The sequence below is a fragment of the Scyliorhinus canicula genome, chromosome 13 (genome assembly GCF_902713615.1).
Source record: "Scyliorhinus canicula chromosome 13, sScyCan1.1, whole genome shotgun sequence".
In the NCBI taxonomy this organism is placed as follows: Eukaryota; Metazoa; Chordata; class Chondrichthyes; order Carcharhiniformes; family Scyliorhinidae; genus Scyliorhinus; species Scyliorhinus canicula.
In genome coordinates this window covers 68,831,157-68,844,276 of record NC_052158.1, presented here as the reverse complement: position 1 = coordinate 68,844,276, position 13,120 = coordinate 68,831,157, and the positions used below count along the sequence as shown (strand labels likewise).

Genomic DNA, 13,120 nt, shown 5'->3' with positions numbered 1-13,120 from the left:
GCCAGAGCTGCCCACATCCATAAATTAATTTATAATAATCCATTAAATGCTCCGTGGAACCATAGTCCTTCTAACAAGCAGTCCACAGTTGCTCCTAGCTTCCAGTGGGTTCCGATATCGCCCTTTCATCAAGTAGTAACTTGGCATGACCATCTCAGGCTTTTTCCTCAGTTCTGAGATTTTCTGAATCCACCATCATTAGTCGATCCCGTTCTGATGATTCTTTGTTTCTTTGGCTACGTCAGAACAAATCTCCCAGAATCCATAAAAGGCTGCAGGATGCATTTCTTCAACTAGAAACCGCCTCTGTCCCATGTCTGGCTATGGTAACTTGTAAAGCCAAGCAGTTCTTTCCCATTGCTGATCACACAGAACGTCTGCTGTGTGTCTGTGATATTCCTTTATTTTCTGGAAAGCCTGTAACCTGCTCTCAAAGATAACTTCCTCTATCCTCTTCCCCATGGCAACGTGAAACACGTTAACCTTATGTTCAGGTAAAAATGCTAATCAGTTACATTAGTCCCAACTCCCTTTCATCTTAGAAGTAAATGGACAGTTTCCAGCACAACTAGAACCTGGGGCGAAATTCTCCCCTACCCGGCGGGGTGGGGGGTCCCGGCGTCGGGTCTCCCCCCCTAAAGGTGCGGAATTCTCCGCACCTTTAGGGGCTAGGCCCGCGCTGGAGTCGCTCCCGCTCTGCCGACTGGCGCCAATGGCCTTTGGCGCTACACCGGCCGGCGTCGGGGCTGGCCGAAAGGCCTTCGCCAGTCGGCGTGAGTCCGCGAATGCGCCGGAACGTCAGCGCCGCTGACGTCACCACCGGCACATGCGCGGTGGAGGGGGTCTCTTCCGCCTCCGCCATGGTGGAGGCCGTGGCAGCAGCAGAAGAAAAAGAGTGCCCCCATGGCACTGGCCCGCCCGCCGATCGGTGGGCCCCGATCGCGGCCCAGGCCACCGTGGGGGCACCCCCGGGGTCCGATCGCCCCGTGCCCCCCCAGGACCTCGGGGGCCCGCTCGTGCCGCCAATCCCGCCGCCACAGAGATGGTTTAAACCACGTCGGCGGGAGAGGCCTGACAGCGGCGGGACTTCGGCCCATTGCGGGCCGGAGAATCACCGGTGGGGGGGGGCCCGCCGACCGGCAGGGCGTGATTCACGCTCCTGCCGATTCCCAGGTGGCGGAGAATTCTGGCCATGGCGGTGGCGGGATTTACGCTGGCGCCGGGCGATTCCCCGACCCTGCGTGGGGTCAGAGAATCCCGTCCCTGGTATCTTCAACACCTTTCTGGGAATTTGGGAAACTCAGTGTCTATTCATTGGAGACTCAGAGACTGCTGCCATTGTCTCCGAATATAAATACCGTGCACCTTCTTTGCAGTAAAACAATCAAAGTTGTCAGTTGATCTCTAACAATGAAAGCAGTGAAGCTTACTCGCAAACAGGCTTCAGAACAGATCACTTGACCCCTTTCATTTAGCTTAAATTTAAAGCTACAATCTCCAAACATAATAATTTCACAAACCTTATAATTGGAACAAAACCCATTCTTTTTTGTTTCATTTTGAACTTCCTTTGTACGTATCCGGTTAAAACTAGGCCCAGGACTCCTTTGGAGTGACAATCACTGGTGAATGGTCACTTCACTCCTTTTTACCAAACCAGGTCAGGAGCTGTACATTTCTCACCAGCTCTTCTTCCCCCATGGATCTAGTAAGAAATGTGCAGGTACGTGGTTCCTGGGGCCTTCCAATGCAGGGCTGAATCACTGAGTGGGGGGGGGGGGGGGGGGGGGGGGGGGGTGTTGGAGTAAATCTACGCCCTCCACAGCCTTCTGCGGCAAAGTGTTCCACAGATTCACCATCCTCTGGCTGAAGAAATTTCTCCTCATCTCTGTTTTAAAGGATTATCCCTTTAGTCTGAGATTGTGCCCTCTGGTTCTAGTTTCTCCTACAAATGGAAACATCCTCTCCACGTTCACTCTATCCAGGCCTCGCAGTATCCTGTAAGGCTCAATAAGATCCCCCCTCATCCTTCAAAACTCCAATTAGTACAAACCCAGAGTCCAGAACCGTTCCTCATACAACATTCCAGGGATCATTCTTGCGAACCTCCTCTGGACCCTTCCAAGGCCAGCACAGCCTTCCAAAGATACGGGGCCCAAAACTGCTCACAATACTCCAAATGGGGTCTGACCAGAGCCTTATACAGCCTCAGAAGTATATCCCTGCTCTTGTATTCTAGCCCTCTCGACATGAATGCTAACATTACATTTGCCTTCCTAACTGCTGACTTGATCCTGCACGTTAACATTAAGAGAATCTTGAACAAGGACTCCCAAGTCCCTTTGTACTTCTGATTTCCTAAGCATTTCCCCATTTCAAAAATAGTCTGTGCCTCCATTCCTCCTTCCAAAGTGCATACCTCACCCGTTTCCACATTGTACTCCATCTCCCACTTCTTTGTCCACTCTCCTAGCCTGTCTAAGTCCTTCTGCAGCTCCCCTGCTTCCTCAATACTACCTGTCCCTCTACAGATCTTTGTATCATCTGCAAACTTAGCAACAGTGCCTTCAGTTCCTTCTTCCAGGTCGTGAATGTATATTGTGAAAGGTTGTGGCCCCAGCACAGACGCCTGAGGCACACCACTAGTGACAGGCTGCCATCCTGAAAAAGACACCTTCATCCCCATTCTCTTAACCCCCTCCCCTCCCCTCCCCAACACCCCATTTTGTGACATACAGATGCAGCAGCAGGTAGAAGGGTAGAGTGCCCTGGGTAGAGAAAAACTGAAGTAAATATTGTTTGTTCTCTTTCATTGTTGTTCAGCATGCACAGCCATTTCCCCTTTCCCCTTGAAAGCTGTCAATTCATTCTGTGAGTCATTTAAACATCACTCAGTTTATTTCTTCACACAAAAGATTATTGCATAAGATAAAGATACATGGTGCTAAGGGTAGCATGGACAGAGGATTGGTTAATTAATAGAAAGCAAAAAGTGGGGATTAATGGGTGTTTCTCTGGTTGGCAATCAGTAGCTAGTGATGTCCCTCAGGGATCAGTGTTGGGCCTACAATTGTTCACAATTTACATAGATGATTTGGAGTTGGGGACCAAGGGCAATGTGTCCAAGTTTGCAGGCGACACTAAGATGAGTGGTAAAGCAAAAAGTGCAGAGGATACCGGAAGTCTGCAGACGGATTTGGATAGGTTAAGTGGTTTGGGTCTGGCAGATGGAATACAATGTTGCAAATGTGAGGAATAACAGCAAAAGGGATTATTATTTAAACGATAAAAAATTAAAGCATGCTGCTGTGCAGAGGGACTTGGGTGTGCTAGTGCATGAGTCGCAAAAAGTTGGTTTACAGGTGCAACAGGTGATTAAGAAGGCAAATGGAGTTTGTCCTTCATTGCTAGAGGGATGGAGTTTAAGACTAGGGAGGTTATGCTGCAACTATATAAGGTGTTAGTGAGGCCACACCTGGAGTATTGTGTTCAGTTTTGGTCTCCTTACCTGAGAAAAGACGTACTGGCGCTGGAGGGTGTGCAGAGGAGATTCACTAGGTTAATCCCAGAGCTGAAGGGGTTGGATTACGAGGAGAGGTTGAATAGACTGGGACTGTACTCGTTGGAATTTAGAAGAATACGGGGGGGATCTTATAGAAACATAAAATTATGAAAGGAATAGATAGGATAGATGCGGGCAGGTTGTTTCCACTGGCGGGTGAAAGCAGAACTAGGGGGCATAGCCTCAAAATAAGGGGAAGTAGATTTAGGACTGAGTTTAGGAGGAACGTCTTCACCCAAAGGGTTGTGAATCTATGGAATTCCCTGCCCGTGAAGCAGTTGAGGCTCCTTCACTAGATGTTTATAAGACAAAGATAGATAGATTTTTGAAGAGTAAAGGAATAAAGGATTATGGTGTTCGGGCCGGAAAGTGAAGCTGAGCCCACAATAGATCAGCCATGATCTCATTGAATGTCGGAGCAGGCTCGAATGGCCAGATGGCCTACTCCTGCTCCTAGTTCTTATGTTCTTATCTTCTCCCGCAGGTGGTTCCGCTCCTCGTAAATGTGAGTTCGTTTGCTGCCACCACCTATAATAAAAAACTCTATGTCATTGGAGGAGGGCCCAATGGAAAGCTGGCCACCGACAGAACCCAATGCTATGACCCTGCAGCAAATAAATGGAGCCTGAAGTCACCTATGCCTGTTGAAGCCAAGTGCATCAATGCCGTCACATTCAATGACCACATTTATGTTGTAGGTATGTAGACTTTGATGCTTTGTTGCAGGCCTGTGAGCGATGAGTGCAGACGTTAACACCTGGGATTAGAGTTTGCATGCAACTTTTCATTCAAGAACATACAAAGTCTGTTTGACCATTCACGGCTGATCCGTACCTCAGCTCCATTTTTCCACTTTTTCTCCATGTCGCCCTTACCTATTAAAAACCTATTGAGCTCAGAATTTCACTGGTAGCTTTCTGGAAGGGAAAGTTCTGAATTTACACTACCCTGAGCGTGAAAAGGTATTTCCTGATTTCCTTTCTGATGTTTCCAATTTTGCGACGATTACCACATCAAGATTTCTCATGTTCATTTGCTGGGTAGGTCAATGTTAGGAACGCCTCTTGTCCAAAGAAATCTGGCACAGATTCCTTCCCCGTCACTCAAAACTTGAATTCCAACTATCTCCAAGTGACCTTTGTTGACCCTTTGATACTTCTCCACATCAATAGATGGTTTTAAGCTTTGTGGAGGGTGGCTGTGTGTATTGCACGCAGTGGAGATGCATCTTTCTTGTCCCTCAGTGAATATTTCTGCCTTGTTGACCTGACAGATTGAATGGCTGGATATAATATGGGCCAATTACCCCATGTGCTGTCCCCAGCATGCCGACAACTGATCAAGTTAGTGGCTCCCCGCTCTTGGTGTAGCAGCAACAACTTTGAAGATTTCAAATTGGGTGTAGGCCTCATCCGAGCATTGAAATTTACTGCAGGGTGACGGACGTGTCCACACTGCTCAGTTCTTTGTTTGTTGTTCAGCGATTTGGAACTGACACTTCCCAGTTTCAGTCGAGTTGAGTGCAGAACATCTGTTCTTAAAGCAGGAGCTAACTAATTGTTGGCCACTGGTGATGGCATCGTTATTGTCTTACCAGATATCCTTCCTATGCATTGTTTGCCCAATAACTTTCAGTTCTCCACTCCCATCCCACCCCCACCCCCTTATCCTCTGAGACATGGTAATGTTGAACTCTTCCACATCTGGTTAGCTGTTGCATTCCTCTGCTCCACTTATGCTCTAACCAAGTTAGTTAGTTGCCAACCAAGTGCTTCTTTGTGAGTGAGTGAGCAGCAATCTTGGCCCATCTCTATGCTGTATGCACATTGCTCTCCTGACCAGCCTCCCCCCCCTACTACCACCCACTCCCGCACGGTAACACAGTGGGCAGCACTGTTGCTTCACACCTCCAGGGTCCCAGGTTCGATTCCTGGCTTGGGTCACTGTATGTACGAAGTCTGCATGTTACCCCTATGTCTGCATGGGCTTCCTCTGGGTGCTCCGGTTTCCTTCCACAAGTCCCAAAAGACGTGTTTGTTCTGTGAATTGGACATTCTGAATTCTCCCTCCGTGTACCCGAACAGGCGCCGGAACGTGGCGACGAGCGGCTTTTCACAGTAATTTCATTGCAGTGTTAATGTAAGCCTACTTGTGACAATAACGATTATTAAAAAATAAAAGTGAGCTCCCATGCCTGTATCCACAGGCCATAGGCCTATGTTCTGGATTGTGGCTGGTATTTTACCAAATCCCAGATTGACCAACTGTCTCTGGGACCTGAAGTGGGTCCGAAGCCTGGGTGGACGGGCGAGGGGCCATGGGATGCAATTTACCAGCAGTGGCCAAATAAGAGACCCGATTTGAGGCCTGGCAGCTCGGCAGCACAACCAATAGAGAAGGCTACAAAACCAGCTTCAGGAAGCAGACCAGCAATCATGAGGTACAACAAGACCTCGGCAAAACCAAATTAGGACGAATGTTGTGGAGGGCAAATTCTTGGAATGCTTACAAGATGGTTCTCTAGAACAGTATGATGAGGAACCAACTCGAGAATGGGTTATTTATGATCTAGTGTTGTGCAACGAGAAAGGGCTAATGAATAATCTCGATGTAATGGAGTCTTTAGGTAAGGATGACTATAGCGCAAAATAAATTGACTTTAAATTACCCAATTGGATGATGCTTAACTGTCAGCCTATTTTCTCCACCCCACACCCCCCATTTTCAATATTTTTATAAAGAGACATGTTCAAAGAAAATGACAAAATAAACAATCGTTTTTAATATCCTGATGATTTCTCGCCCAGGGTTGCACACAGCAGTGCCTTAAATTCCTGGAGACTCCAGGCCAATTCTGGAGTTTTGGGAACCCTATTTACCTGGCGGTGTCCCTGCATAGTGGGACCCATTCTGGCGCTGGTAAAATGTCAGCGGGGGCAGGAAATGGCCGTTAACTGGCTGCCCACTTCCATCGGAATGCAGCTGCCCTGCTGATGTCCCCGGTGTTGAGAACACCCCGTGGCAGGAGGAAGACAAAGGGCTGCCCCTCCCAATGTCTTCTGCCCCCATTGTGCAAAATCTCGTCCCCCTCGCCGCCCCCAGCGCGTCTGCAGAGGGCTGGTAAAATTCAGCCCTGTGTTTCGGCTATATTTTGTTATAATGAGTTGCCTGATCAGATTTTCTGACCTGCATGTCAACTTTTCCAAGGTTTTTACGTTGGCGTCAGTGCAAAAGTGCAGCTCTCACACATTGGCATCAACAGCAGATGCTCTTTTTGTTGTGGGACATGTGCTAAGAGCAAACAAGAGCGCCATCCTCTGGACAATATTTTGTTACTGAAGAAGCTGCTTTACAATAACTTCAGGAGATTAGTTTCTATCCGTTGTAACTGTCAGATGGATTAGTTAGTTAATATTCCAATATTGGAACAAGAAGAGCTGCGGATGGAAGGAACTGTTTGTGAGAAAAAGGGTTCTAATTTCAAAAGGAGAGAAGAGCAGGGGAAAAGGAACAGTCGAGTGGAAGAATAGGTTGCCTGGGGTAGGAGAGTGGAGCAGGGAATGTTTATGGAGTCATGGGACGGATTCTGGAGAACCATAAGATTGAGGGATTGAATTAGAAGGTGAGGAGGTGGGATTGAGGGATTTGGAGAGAGGGTGGATCAATATGAGTACTGATATGATGAGTTAGATATGTGAGGGTGAGGGATATGGTAAAGTCTGTCGGTGAAGGTGAGGGATATGGTGGAGTGGGTAAGTGAGGGATATGATGCAGTGGGTAGTTGAGGGTGAGGGGATACGTGCAGGTAGTTGAGGATGAGGGATAGGGTGCAATGGGTAGGTGAGGGTGAGGGATATGGTGTAGTGGGTCGGTGGGGTATATGGTGAATTGGGTACGTGTGAGATATATTGAATTGGGTAGGTAAGAATGGGGATATGTTGCAATGGGTAGGTGATGATGAGGGATATAGTGAATTGGGCAGGTGAGGGTGAGGGATATGGTGAATTGGGCAGGTGAGGGTGAGGGATATGGTGAATTGGGTAGGTGTGAGATATGTTGAATTGGGTAGGTAAGAATGTTGCAATGGGTAGGTGATGATGAGGGATATGGTGAATTGGGTAGGTGATGATGAGGGATATGGTGAATTGGGCAGGTACGGGTGAGGGATCTGGTGAATTGGGCAGGTGAGGGATATGGTGCAGTGGGTAGGTGAGGCTGAGTGATGTGGTAAATTGAGCACGTGAGGGATATGGTGAATTGGGCAGGTGAGGGTGAGGGATCTGGTGAATTTGGCAGGTGAGGGATATGGTGCAGTGGATGTGGTCAGGGTGAGGAATAGGGTGAAATGGGTAGGTGAGGGATGTAGTGTGGGAATGGAGTCAAAAAAAGAAGGGTTATAAGTAGATGGAAGGTAGGGTGGGTTGTCAGAGTAACCATGGCCTAGATACATGGTACATGAGCGGGAAGAACTTTAATCTCCCTTTGGTATTCCTTACATTGTCATAATGGAATACTGTATTGTGCTGGAATATCCTTGGTCCAAACCTATATCTTTTGTTTCCATTCTAGCATGCTCCAACCTGCGTACTCTCCGAGCGCTGCTTTAACCTCGCTCTCTCTTTTTTCCAAGGTGGTGCAATGAAGGCCCTTTACAGCTACAGCCCCGCGGAGGACTCATGGTCTCTGGTCACGCAGTTTGGTCACGAGCGTGCCAGCTGCGGGATTGCGCCGTGCAACAACAAACTCTTCATCACGGGGGGCCGTGACGAGAAGAACGAGGTTATTGCCACTGTGTTGTGCTGGGACACGGAGAACAAAAAGCTGACGGAGGAGTGCGTCTTGCCCCGTGGGGTATCACACCACGGTAGTGTCACCGTTAGAAAGTCCTACACACACATCCGCCGCATCGTCCCGGGAGCTGTCTCGGTATGACAATCGTGGGTGGCTTACTCACCCCTTGTGGGCCGGCCTCGGGGCTTTCCCGGAGTCTGCGCTCTCCTCAACATCTATCTTAACATTTGGACGCGTTTGACAAAACATTTCCTGTCACCATGATTTTGATCCTTTCGGAGGTCACCAGAGAATCGGCTGTGCAATCATTGAAGCAAACCCTTGTCGGACAAACACTGCATCGTCAAAGTATTTGGGAACTCGAATACAGTCCAAAAAGATTTCTTGCATTTTCTTTGGATGATGAAGCAGCTACACACTAGACGTAGGGGGATACCCAGTGGATAAACTTTGCAATATATTGGAAACACTTTGGGGAACAGAAATATATGGAGTAAACATACTGGGAGGGTGCAACACTGGTTTAAAGAGTTAAATTATGGGGACAGGTTACACCGACTAAGGTGGTGGGCGAAGGGATTGTGGAACCAAGGTGACTAACTAGAGCAAAGATACAGATTGACCCGAATGGCCCAGGTTTTGTGGACCTAATAATGGTGATGCTATTGGGGTCAGAAGGGAGCCACAGCTTCCAACATGTGCACAGGTTTACACTGGGAAAAGGAAATTGTGGTGGGTGAGAATGTGCTCCACTCCAGCCTTTAATGATAGTCACACTGGGCCACTTTGTCAAGTGGCAGGAACCTGTATCTAATGAATTTGGGCTGACTGCCCACATATAACACTGGGTTTAACGCTATTTAAATTTGAGCCGATATTAGCAGGCGTAAAGCCTGATAGGGAACTGGGCCATGTATTTGATACAAAAATCCCTTCAATGCATTACACATCTCTGCAATGTGACCCCCTCCAATGCTGAATGAAGCTACTTCCCAAACATTTTAAAACAGTTTCAGCTTAATTTGCCTTTGATTGCATATTTATACAATGTCGACATAGTTTTATTGTATGTGTTTTCTTTCTAACTTGCTTGCGCACTGCAGGTTCTGCTTATGCGGTACTCAGGTGAAGTCCCGACACAGGTTGCACCTTGTTGGGCTGTCTTGGTGCAGAGGTGAAGTTGTGTACATCCCCTGGTCTCTCTGCTGTTTTCAGGCCCCAGTGCTTGGGTTTTGAAAATGCAATGCTGTCCTAACTGGCTTGCCATAATCATGTGACTCTGCCATGAGGAGTCCACCCATGGAGGCAGACAGCTTGAGGTCAGTTCAATAAAAGCCTCTTTTAAAAGCCAGAAACACACGAATGAAGACTGCTGTCCTTATACTTGCAACATGGCGTCAGCGATGACAAAAAATAGTCATACTGTTAACTAAAATAGTTAACTGTTAACTAAAATAGTCATACTGGGGAAGGATTGCTACCACCCTAAATCTAACAGACAGTAAAGAAAACAGACAGCAGAGATTTGGAACGCCCTAAATGCACGTTTTGAAGGGCGAGTGAATGTTACATATGCAAGTTATGTATTGAAAACTAGAGATCAGAGATGACTGAACGATACTTCACAGCAGTAACACAGCTAGCAGAATCATGCAAATTTGGACAACTGAAAGATGTTCTGATTAAGATAGATTGGCCCTCGGAGTGAGAGGCTCCATAGTGAGAGCGAGTCCACTGAAAGATGAGAAACTGATGCTAAAGAAAGTGATGGACGTGTGTCAGAATGCTGAAGTTGTGAAACGTCAGCTAGGGCACATGTATGACAGAGCAGACCAGGTGTTACAGTTTGCTGAGGGATAGAATGTGGTGGTATGATTTGCATAGCTGTCTGCCATTGGTGCAGAACACTGGCTTACCATTGGCCCTGGTCGGTCATGTGCCTCTCGACCGATTGGTTGAGACCAGTCATGTGACGGCTCCCCGATTGGTCGAGAGGCTGAGTTAACCCCGCCTCAGAGCGAGGTATAAATACCCAGAACGCCCGGCGGTCGTCCTTTTACTGTAGTCGACCGCAGGGCTAACGTCTAGCTTATTAAAGCTTAACTTTTGTACAGCAACTCGTCTCGCGTTCGATTGATAACTCATCACAGATCAAACCAAAAGAGCTGAGCAACTACAAACAAGGGACAGGATGCAAATGTCGAAGAGGACAGCATACATAGGAAAAGAAGGATTGCCCAGACTAGGGAAAGGTTTGTTTTAACGGCAAGAAGCAAAACCATTTCATGCACAAGTGGATGGCCAGAAAAAAGCAAACCAAGCCTATAATGATGACCACTGGGGAGATTTCAGCAGACGAGACTGATGAAGAATCATACATGATATGACAGGCTAATTCAGTCAAGTCCATAGGTGACAAATGGTTTGTGACTGTTACATTGAGGACCACAGAGGGGTGGGGGGGAGCGGTATCAAACGAACAAGAAGTGTCAGATAAACACTGGGGTGTCATGCAACATAATGACCTTCACAGATCTGTGTTAAGTGGGTCAACATGGCCATTCAAGAATGCAAGTAATATTGGGACTATATGACGGCACAAGGTTCATACCGAGAGGAAGAATTAGTCTTTCAGCTCAATGCAATGGCAAGAAGGAAGATCCCAAGTTCCAGATCGTAGATGGGATGCATCAGTCATTGTTCTCATGGGGAGCAAATCTAAAGCTGAGACTATTAACCCTGAATGAAGCATAAAGAATATGCCACAGGGAAAGGGCAACAAAAGACTCCAGAGAGAAGGAAACAAAGATCCAGAGAGAGGGATTCAGAAGACCTCAGAGAGAGTGAGGCAATAGTAAACCATCAGATGGTTGCTGACATTAGTGCAATGAAGTACACGGTAAATGTTCTGCAGGAAAATGTTCACATCAGATCTGAACTAGAAGAGTTGAAATGCAAGATTTCAGCTGAGTCTATACATTTGAAAATGCACAATAAAACTTAAGTCTTCAATGGCCCATGCTGTGTGAGATCTGACCATACAAATTTCAGGGACAACACAAAGGTAACAGGAGGAAAGAATGATCCACAAGTCCACAGTTGGCAACTCACAGCAGGAATTGAGAAACCTCAACAAGATATACAGGCGTAACGGCAGGCATAGTCATTCAAAAAGCAAAGGGTGGGGTTACTGGATTATGGGGATAGGGTGACGGTGTTAACCTTGGGTAGGGTGCTCTTTCCAGGAGCCGGTGCAGACTCGATGGGCCGAATGGCCTCCTTCTGCACTGTAAATTCTATGTAAATTCTATAAGCTGCTCCTTTGCAGAAAATGGGAAGTCAGGCAGAAAGGATCTCACCAGCTGTACTGAGTACAGAACTATCATCAATCCCAGAGGGCCATGAGTCCCCAACAACCGCAGTGGAACCACAAAAATCACCAAGGCAAGAAGGGTCACGGGAACGACACTCTCTGCACAAGGGAAATCACCCAGAAGAATAGTCAATGTCAAAATGAATGCATTCCATTAAGAAACCTGCAAGGTTTAAAGACTAAGACCAGAATTCTATGGCCATTCGCAGGCAGTGGGGTTCTCTGGTCCTGCCCGCAGCACACTCCCGGCAACGTGAGCTGGTGTCAATGGAAATTCCCATTGACAGCGGAGAATCCCGCTGCCAGCGAATGGCGTACCACCTCCCGTCACCAGGAAACATGTGTCTGGGAGGTCAGAGAATCCTGCCCTAAGTGTGCAATGCACATGCAGAGACTGACTAGTCGACCAAACAGTTGTTAATGTATAACAGTGGGTATATAGTGGGTAGCTTGGGTAACTCACAATCACACAGGATTGTGCATCTAAATGTGCCTTCTGTTCAAAAGGATTTTTGTATTCTTTTTATGTGAAAAAGGGGTTGTTTGTATTTTTAAATTTGAAAACGAGGATGTTTGGGTTTTGGAAACACAATGTTGTAACTGGCTTGCCATAATCTTGTGACTCTGCCATGAGGGGGTCTCCCTCCGGAGGCAGACATCTTGAGATCAGCTCAATAAAAGTCTTGCACAGAAACACACTAATGAAGACTGCTGTCCTTATACTTGTGTGGTGAATGTATAATATGTATAATTCACACTGTGCATCACTGTGTCCCTGTGGGCTCCATCTGTGAGCTGTTGTGCGGCTCTGCCCACGGGGAGATGAGGAGCATGTACAGGACTCAAACCTTAGCTCCGCCCATGGCACCGCCCATGGCTCCTCCCACTACTGGAAGTATAAAGTGCTACGGTCTTGTGAGCCTGCCCTCAGTTCTTCTGGTCACAGGCAGGCTCAGTTGTAAGTCGATTAAAGTCACAGTTTACTTCTACTCATGTCTTGAGTGAATTGATGGTCGCATCAATTTAATCGACTTAAAAAACCACCATGGAATCAGCCCTCAAGCCTGATCGACTGGAACTCGACCCGCAGGCCGCAGAAGGGAAGGAAATATTTCTACATTGGCTTCGGTGCTTCAAGGCCTACCTGGCTGCATCGACTACCACCGCTGTTACTGAAGAGCAGAAACTCAGTCTTCTGCACGCACGGGTGAGCCATCGTATTTCTACTCTACTCGATAGTACCGACTCGTACACCGATGCCCTCGCGATACTCGACCGCCTGTACCTGCGGCCCGTAAATGAAGTTTACACGTGGCATATTTTTACCAGCGCCCCGCAGAGTTGCTAGAAGACTACCTGCACGACCTAAAAGTTCTAGCATGGGAATGTAATTT

The 13,120-nt window shown here is 47.4% G+C and overlaps 1 protein-coding gene across 1 annotated transcript in view; it reads left to right on the top strand.

Moving 5' to 3' along the window:
• Positions 1 to 12,428, top strand: part of klhl6 (kelch-like family member 6) — a 66,322-nt gene extending 53,894 nt beyond the window's left edge. The window contains exons 6-7 of the mRNA XM_038816055.1: positions 4,047 to 4,260; positions 8,193 to 12,428. Of these exons, the coding sequence (XP_038671983.1) occupies positions 4,047 to 4,260; positions 8,193 to 8,494 (516 nt within the window). The 3' untranslated portion in view covers positions 8,495 to 12,428. The remainder of the gene's footprint in view (positions 1 to 4,046; positions 4,261 to 8,192) is intronic.
• The last annotated feature ends 692 nt before the right edge of the window (positions 12,429 to 13,120 follow it).